Source organism: Callospermophilus lateralis, unplaced genomic scaffold (genome assembly GCF_048772815.1).
Source record: "Callospermophilus lateralis isolate mCalLat2 unplaced genomic scaffold, mCalLat2.hap1 Scaffold_82, whole genome shotgun sequence".
NCBI classification, from domain to species: Eukaryota; Metazoa; Chordata; class Mammalia; order Rodentia; family Sciuridae; genus Callospermophilus; species Callospermophilus lateralis.
The window spans coordinates 1,366,153-1,375,508 of NW_027516260.1; the positions used below are offsets into that span (position 1 = coordinate 1,366,153).

At 37.8% G+C, this 9,356-nt stretch overlaps 1 protein-coding gene across 1 annotated transcript in view; it reads right to left on the reverse strand.

Moving 5' to 3' along the window:
- The window catches only part of LOC143640987 (protein ITPRID1-like), a 43,013-nt gene extending 34,886 nt beyond the window's left edge, over positions 1-8,127 (reverse strand). Inside the window, 4 exon segments of the mRNA XM_077108462.1 lie at positions 6,062-6,190; positions 6,603-6,663; positions 6,780-6,891; positions 8,030-8,127. Of these exon segments, the coding sequence (XP_076964577.1) occupies positions 6,062-6,190; positions 6,603-6,663; positions 6,780-6,891; positions 8,030-8,127 (400 nt within the window).
- Positions 8,128-9,356: the final 1,229 nt, after the last annotated feature.

The window sequence follows — 9,356 nt, forward strand, 5'->3', positions numbered from 1 at the left end:
ATGGAAACATATATATAATAGTATAAAGTGCTATTGCCACACCAGAAAGGGCAAAGCACTCATTTAAGCTGAGGCAGAGAGGAAAGAAGGAAGGGTATTTTTCGATACTTATTCTAAAATAGTGGATGCTTTGCAATGAGAACCTCAAAGTTCAAAGTCAACCAAAGTGGGGAGCCAGCATTGAAGCCAAAGTGTTATTTGTCTAAAGCTCTTACCATTATATTAGGCTGTATTGGTGACAGAAGGAAAGGCTCAGTGATCCCTACTTTAGCTGATAGCAACAGATCCTGGTGATATTCTTGGATGTAGTCACAGAGCTCGAGGGCATACCGTGTTTAGAATTTTCTTTAAATTCCCTTCAAAAAAATAATGTGGAAACTGGGAAATTCATAACTTATGGGTTGAATAGTAAGAATAAAGGGGAGAGGCATCTTGATGACCTCTTTAAAGTGGTTTAAAGAAAATATTTTCATAAGCAATATCAAGGGCATATGATGATGGCATTATCAACACAAATCACATACACAAGAGTTTTGACTTTTACTTTATCATTGATTCACAACTTGAAATCATCTATTTTTTTGAGGTATCCTTCACTGTAAGGCAGAACTAGTCACCTCTTGTGATTTTTCAGATTATTTGGATATGGAACTAATGAAGATCTCATTTGGATGAGTCAGTTTCATGGGGTGTCAAGCAGGATTGGGCAAGAGAGTTGGTTGTTGGGAGAAATGGTCTAAAGAATCAATCACAGCTGAATGTCTAAAATACTAAACTCATCCTACCATAAATAAATAATGGCCTCTGCCCTTAGAAGATCAAATGAGAAAATTAAAACAAGGACATAATGAGTTTGCCTACAGTGACCCCAGAACTTTGTGATATTAAGAAAAAGAATGATGTTGATCAATGGGGAAGTAAGGACAAGAAACCAGCATTCATTAAGCACTTTGAAGGCTCTGGACTGTGAGTGATAATAGTCCTCTTCATAGTAGAGACCCAAATAGTGTTCAGTGCTTTACTTGAAGCAGCAGAAGTAGAAGTAGAACCCAAGGTCAGTGTTCAGCTCTGAGAAAACCAGTCTCTCCACATTAGACCATGTTGTCTTGATAAAAACATCCCAGAGGAGCTGGTATTGCTGTAATTCCAAGAAGAATAGGTGTGCAATATTGCAATCAAGTGATTAGAGATTGTCTCAGGAACACTGAAGTCAAGAGCAAATTCTTAGAGCAGAAAGAGCTCGTGATGCTGAGAGCCAAGGAAACCATTTGACTAGAAGAAAGAACATGAAGTTGGGAATTAGGTAGACATGAGGGAGGTCACTCTAGGACTCTGGCCAGAGAAGGAGTTTGCAGCCAGCACTGGGTTCAGGTTAATGCAATAATATTTTTGAATTCCTCTTTTTTCTGAGTCATATATTAGGGAACAAGGAAAGACAAGTCTCCATCCTCAAAGAGATGATAGTTTATGGTCTTAGATTTTAGCAAAGGACCCTTGAAAATTGATCCAATATTTGTGTTTGATCTAGAAGAATCCTGAAGGATGAGGGTTAATAAACATGACTGAAGTATCCAATATGGCAATCTGATTGCAATGGATAAAATATTCCAAGATCACTACATGATGCCATTCCTATGGAATGAATGCCGTGTCAATGAGATGTGGGAAGTGGACAAGGACCTTGAGGATAGGCAAAAAGAAATGGACTCATTTGTGCAATGTGGCTGAGAAGTGGTGTTTGAACTTAGCTCTCGTGTCTCACTTAGGAGAGTGGGGAGAGGATTTTTTACATATTTCATTTAGTCTTCTCCTCTTTTAATTGGTTAATGAGGTAGAAACCAATATAAAGAAGAGAGCAGTGACTCAGTTAAAATCTGGGCTACCTTCTATGTGCTAGTCAGAGTTGTTAAAAATTGTTGGATTGAACAAATATGAGATACCCACACATCCTTCAGGGACTCAGAATCTAGGCATGGGACAAGAAGGTATTCTACAGGCAATTCCAGTGTTTGTAGCTGTAATTCTTTGATACCAATTATCTCAAATTTAGTGTATTTATTTGTGTTTTTTGTTACAATTGGAAAACAAGGCTCTTTCTGTTCTTTTTGTTAATTAGGTTTTTTTTCCATAAGAAAGGAATATTCAGGGATGCATAAATAGAGGTCTTTAGGGTTTTTTTTTTTTTTTGCTTATTCTTCATGATCCAATGATGCACAATGCATATCTCTTTTAAAGTGGGTTCCATTTGACACTGATGGGGTGGGGCCACTTCACTGTCTCCATGACTAGACTGTGTGTTTCCCTGGAGCAGAAACTATGCTATTCTTTGTGAATTCCTGTCATTTAAAACAGATTGTGGCTCATAGTTTAAAATTGATAAATATTTGAATAAAAGAATGCATGAAAAAATCAATGAAGGACTTTAATAGTTATTATTATAGTTTAGAAAGTAGGTTCAAGATAATCTAAGATAATAAAGCATTTTGGAAATGCTATATACATTTAGTATACACATTATATACATTTAATATGCATATAATAGAAAATGCCCAAAAGATACAACAGACTCTTCTACTTAACTGCATCTATGTCTACTAGATTGCCATTTTACAATTTTATTTTATTTTATTTTAAGTATCTACTCTCTGGCAGGCAATGGACTAAATATCTGGAGTTGTCTGCAACCACTTTTAAGTACCTACTATTTGCACGGGAATGCGTTTCTTGAAACATCCTGAAGACTGAGATATAATTGGGTCACTTATGCTATCAAAGAGTCACTATTCTTTGAGCTTACTTGTGTTGTAAATCAAGTGCTATTTCAGAAAAGAACACAGGAGGGCACCAGAGAACAAGGAAAAAATAAACCCCAAAACTAAAAAAATAAAATTTGAAACACTGAACTTCTGGCTCTGGAATAGAGACTTGTTAAATTTATTATCACTCTGAAGTGTATTTCTATTGTTTATTCTTTAAACGCTATGATGTATTTTTAAACATATATACATTCATTTTCTAGGCAATGCTTTAAACTTGGGCAGATGTGTGTGCAAGACCAGAGGGGACACATGTAAAGACAATCCAAGGGGTGGCCTTGCACACTTGGTCTAAAATATTTTAATCTCTCTCCTTTGAATCACCTAGAACATTATATATAGAGAGGAAACCAGTCCCCTGAACAGATTGCAAACCTACTGCTTCTCCAATTTGCCTAGTGATGCCTCTACTCCAGGACCCTGAACACACAACAGTCTCCTGAGGGTAGAGACCCAAGTGTGTTGTTTGAGAAAATAATGGGCTTAATTATTGATTTACTTCAATGTTCTCTGGGCCAAGAAAGGTGGCTACAGGGTACATGGGAAAGGCATCAGACACAGGCACTTAATTATGATTAGAATTTGAAAACTACTAAACCTGGCTTGCATGACAGAATTGTCTCAGCTCATGATATCACTGAGAGGTTGTGGCAGTTTATAAGTGATAGAGATCAACAAAAACCTATCTTTTTGGATTCAAAGGGCTGTGGACATGCGGGTTTGAAATATATGCTTGAATCTGTTCTGCTGACTCTGGAGACCTATGTACACATTTCTGATTATCTGGGAATTTCTGTGTTATATCCCGTCAACATCTCGAATTTTTGTTTTTGTTTTGAGGTTTTTGCTGGTATTTTGTTACAATTGAAAAGCAAAGCTCTTTCTCTCTTGACGTTTTAGTTTTTTGTTTTTCACATATGACAGAAATATTCAGGACATATTTAAAATAGAGGCCATCAGTGTCTGTCTGTGTGTGTGTGTCGACGGGGGGGTTCTCCAAACCCATCTCCTTTTTACATCTAGAGTAGACAGCTGAAAACAGACCATTAATTGCCTGGGGAGATGCCACAGAAAGGGATTACAAAGTGACACTAGGAAACTGGTGGGAGATGGATACATTCCTCATTTAGATTTTTGTGATGATTTCATGAGTCTACCCACCTGTCTGACCTTATCGAATTATGTAATTTAAAAAATATGTAGTCCGTCATATGTCCATTATGGTTCAATTTAAAAGAAGACATTATACATAACATTTAACACCAGGTGTCTCATGGGCCCAGGCTGAAGATTTTTTTTTTTTTTGTCTTTAAAGGTCACTAAAATTATTTCCCAGAATCTGGAATACCCATTCTGTTGCTAGTTCTGAAAATTTGGCCACATCACTGAGGTCCTTCATCTAAGACATAGGAGGACTGAAGTAGTCAATCATCTTGAAGGCACCTTCTAAATTTCTAGAGTTCCTGTGATCTCCATTTTGAAGGTCACTTCACAAATGTTTTGGAGGTACCTCCATTTATTCTGGCAGTAGTCAATTGCATGTAATTTGACTGACCCTACCCTTGCAGGAGATGATGCCTCTACTGCTAAAAGATTCTTCTTTCATTGCATCACTCTTTGAAACAGCAGGGAACTATCTGAGGAAATGTTCCTTTATAGTAGAAGAGAAAAAGGCTGCTCAATTTTATTGTTTGGGCAAATTACCCATCTAAATTGCACATCACATGATAATGGCCTCCCAAACTCATGTTCCCATTTTCAGAATCTAACACTAATAGGATTTTTTGTTAGGTTGAAAATATTACAATTTTTAAAAAGAATGAAAGAACAATGAGAAATAGACATCATGTGAGGCTATAACAAAATTGGAAGGAAAGCAATCACTGGGAAATTCTCCACCTCATAGGACCATAAAAACGACACTGACTATACATAGTGGTGTTAAGGTTGAACTCGATGTTGCTAGAATTTTGTAAGCTTATATAAGACAGCCTAAATCTCATGGCCTAAAAAGGTTCCCTTGAGAGGAGAATTTGCTGGAGTTTCTCCATAACCCGACTGCTTAAAATCCAAATGACCCCATGCTAGCCTTGCTTATCTCTAGGGAAGTTTCCTTAGCAACATAGCAGCATTGTTAAGTTACTTGAAGGAATGTGTCTTTAACATTGGTGTAAATCAGAGACTGAAGAAATAGAAAAAGCATTTACATTTGCACAATCAATTATTGGCATCTGGGTAGACTGTGGAATAGCCAGGATAGGAGTTGCTAATTATTCCTTTATCAATGTACATGGAATTGAATATGAAAAGGAGAAATATAGAGGAGACTCTATACTAGACACTTTTCCTATGTTAATTATCCCTCTTCATACTTTATTTTGCAACTTGGAGACAAGACTGAGGCTGAGAGATATTTAGGCACTTGTCCAGGGTCATGTAGCTATTACCTACTGGATCAGAAATTTGAAGCTTAAATCCTGTGTTCTCTCTCAAACCCTGCTGGCTCACTATGGATCACGAGGCATTTGCATTATCATATGCCTATTTCCCACCTGGCATTTTTAATGTACTGGTTTCTTTTTCTTAAGGGCACCCTGAGGGTCTTTATGAGAGATTATAAACTGTGTTGTAATCCTAGTGGCCTGTTATCTCTGTGAGCTCCAGGCCTCCAGGACTAGTAGATAATCCTGGGTGGACACACAGAAATCTCAATCTTTCTTTTTTTTTTTTTTTTTTGACTTTGGGTCTTATTTTTTTCCTCTAGGAAGCTTTTGCATTGACTGATGAATTTTGTAAGTTGAGTTGATTTGGGTTGAGTTATAAAGAATTCAGTTCTCCAGGACATTTTCTCCTGTGCATGCCTGGAACTTCTACCGCTTATCTAAATGCCCCTTGAGAAATTTACATGGCATATCCTTGGCTGCATGAAGCTGTCAGGAGTTGGGTTTGCTGACCCCCCCCAACCTCACTCCTGAGCTTGTAGGATTTATACCTCAAGTTCCAGTGTGATTTGTTTTCTAAGATAATAATCATTTGATTGTATCCCTCTTGGTAGCATGAGGGAAATCACAGTTCAAGTACAGACAGCCTGCCCCAGAGGTCACAGAACAGAAGCACTCATAGTCCAAATTGAGATGCACACCCATGTGGTTCATTAAATCATTTTTAAAGCACAGAGCAAAAGGCAAAGAGAAGTATATGCAAGTGATGAGCACATTTAGAACAGTGCACCCAAACTACCCTACCTGAACCTTTGGTTACACAGTAGTCATCAGTCTTCCCTGAGGTTGGGTGGTGGGTGTTAAAGAGATAGAATTGAGGCTGAGAAAGAAATGCAAGCATTGGGGAGGTATCTGGGGCCATCCCTCCATAGCCTAAATGGACAGAGTGCAATTAAGTTTGTCCACAGCTGCAGCTGCCAATTACCCTCATGACCAGAGGAAGGTTTGATCTTTATGTCTTAAGCAGAGCTAAAACATGGAGCCAGAATGGGACCAAATGGGTCTTGCCAAAGGGTTGACCAGTTTAGGTATAGCATTCATTGGTCACAAACTGTTTGAATTTTGTAAGTATTTAAGGGTAACTCGGTACTGTCATCCCTTTTTGTGGGAAAGTAACTTTCCTATTTGTTCCATTATTTTTATCTTTGCTCATTACACTTGTGCTTTTTTTTTACTTACTCTCATATGTTTTCGAGAGTACCCATTTGCTGTCCTATCTTGACATGCTTTATGAGCTTATTCACCCCCTTTGTTTTTGTTGTTGGCGATAGCAAAATTAAATAACCTTCAATAATACAGCCAACACTATAAACAGCCTGGAAAGACATTTTAAGTGGTCTTTTGGCCTAAAACATAAAACACAAAGCTGTCAGCACAACAGAAAGGTCCTAATAATCTTCGCCTGGCTTCTTCTCTAGACTCATCTCCTCTCTCTCATCCAAATGCCCTCCACTTCCTATACCATGTGGAACTTCTCATCATCCCCAAGCTGGTTGGGCTCTCTTGGTCCCTGTACATGGCATGGAGTGTTCTTCCATGTCTCATCTGCATAGATCACTAGATCCTGCTCATCCCTGAAGGAGCATAATCATTGCTGTCTCTATAAAGTATTACTTGAACACTACTATCTCTTCCTACCCCAAACCCTAATCAGCGATCACGTGTACACACACATGTACTCCTCCTCTCTACATTCCTAAGATATAAAGAGCACACACTAGTATTAGAATACAGAAAACACTGTATTAGATCACCTAGGTGGCTATCTCCTTCATTAGACTAGAAGTAACTTTGATCCAAGGATGATAATTTTGTCCCCATGTATTACCCAAAGTTGAGCATATCATAAATAAGCAATAGTCATTTGATGAGTTATTGATTTAATGAGTATTTAATAACAAATAAATGAGTGTTATTGTGTAACCACTGGGTGGATTTTTTTTCTTTAGAATAAGGATGAGTTTTTACACTTGTCATATTAAAATTCAGTTCTTATGGAGATTATTTCCCCCTCATTTATTCCTTTGAACTCTTCTCCTTCCAATGTACTGTTTATTCTTATTACGAGAATTTTTATCACTAAATGCTTTTGTAATAACAAATAGTGCTAATCTGTTGGGCACATGTACCATGCTGCATATTAGAACTTGTCCTTCTTGTTCCAAGGGTGCTATATCAGTTCACCCTATAGCAGGAATAGTTGCTAGGATTATGGTTCTCAGGGAACAGCCTCAAACAAGATACTTAGATGCAATAAGCATATAACCAGCTTCTTTCCCTCTTTCCATGGTAGACAATAGTGGTTGATTCCCAATAAATTTCAATTGAAATATCCATAAGCTATTTTTATATGCATTCACATAAATACATGTCAAGTGATTATTATCTCTAGGACTCAGACCAGATTTGGCCAGCATCAACTCAAAATCAAAGGGAAATACATTGTAAAAACTATGAGGACTCACCTTGAATTTCTCTGGGAAATATTGTCTTCTCCTCAGACACTAGCCAGATCAGTCAATGTGAACTCATTGAATAATCAAATATCATGATATATAAATTTTCCCTCCTTTAGTGTCATGAGGACCCACATGCTTTTTCTTATCCTGGAATTCTTCTGTTGCCTCACACATTCAACCCTCATTGCCACCTAACCTGAGTATCAGTTCAAAGAAACATCTCTAGTTCCTTTACCAGGTTGCTTCCCCAAACCTTTCCCTTTGTTCCTCAGAAGTAGCACTAGTCACATAGCCCTTGTCTGAAGTCCTACCCACCACGAACACATTCATCATGAATCCAGAAGGTGGCATCCCTGTGCTATCTACTTGGACTGTCCAGTTCTCTGAAATGGACAAGGATCCTATTTTGGAGTTTGCATTCAAAATACCTACTATTAGGAAAAAAAGAGAGAAGGTTTTGGAAAATTAGAAATAGCTTGCTTCTGGGTCAGGGTGTAGAGAAAACTGTGAGGCTGTGTTCTGTCCACAATGGACCGATGTCAGGTTTGGTGGTAATAGGTCATCTTAGTAGATAGTGATCTGAGGAGACAATATAGCATAGCAATTCAGAATATAGGTTCTGTAGCCAATGCATGAGCTTGTCCAAGGTGAATCGACCCAACAAATTACACAAAGCTCTTTCCTTCAAATGTGGACCTACCATATATTCTTCAAACTTTTTAAAGTGCCTCACAATTGATCTGCTCAGAATGCCCCTTTCTCTTCCCCACAAACTAGCTTATCACCAACCTCCAAACTTCCTAAGTCCTGCTATTGATTCATTCTACTCTTTCCTATGACAACAAGAAACTATATTTCACTTCTTTCTGTCTTCAAACTGAACCTCTACTTCTCGCCACAGGAACCACTGTGAGTGGTCCAGAACTGGAGAACCTCTGGTGCTCATGTTACATGTGAAAGATTTGGAAATTAGCAATAACAAATTGACTGAAGTTCACTGAATTATGCATGTGAAATGATTTTTTCCAAGTAGAATTGAGACCTAGCAATCTGCAAAATTTATAAAAATGGGAAAGTAGTCCCACTAACATATAAAGAAACAAAAATGAATAGAATATCTTGAGGGAATGAGGTTAAGTGAGATACTGGAGGAGAGAGCAGGCTGTTGAAATAAAAGGTGTCTAGGAAATAACCAGGAAAAACTTAAAATACTAAAACAGACTTGAGAAGAGAAACACAGATTGGCAAAAGACAAATCAAAGATCAAATTATTGTTCATGTCTTATGGTGGGTTCATGGAGTAATGCATGTGAAAAGAAAGAAAACAGAGGCTAGAACTTTAAGTAAAACTGGAATCAGGTCATACACAGGGAGAGGCAGGAATGAGGGGTGGGAGCTTCATATAAAAATTAAAGAATGTAGAAAACTCGTGTCATGGTGCTGATGTTGGGAGTGGTGGGTGAAGTTTAATGGTTATCAGACTGGAAGGCTTTGGCAATTTTCAGAGTATTAGTTTTAGTATAGGGAAGTAGAGAGAATAACTAGCTGCTGAAATATTGTTGGGGTGACTTAGGAGGGCA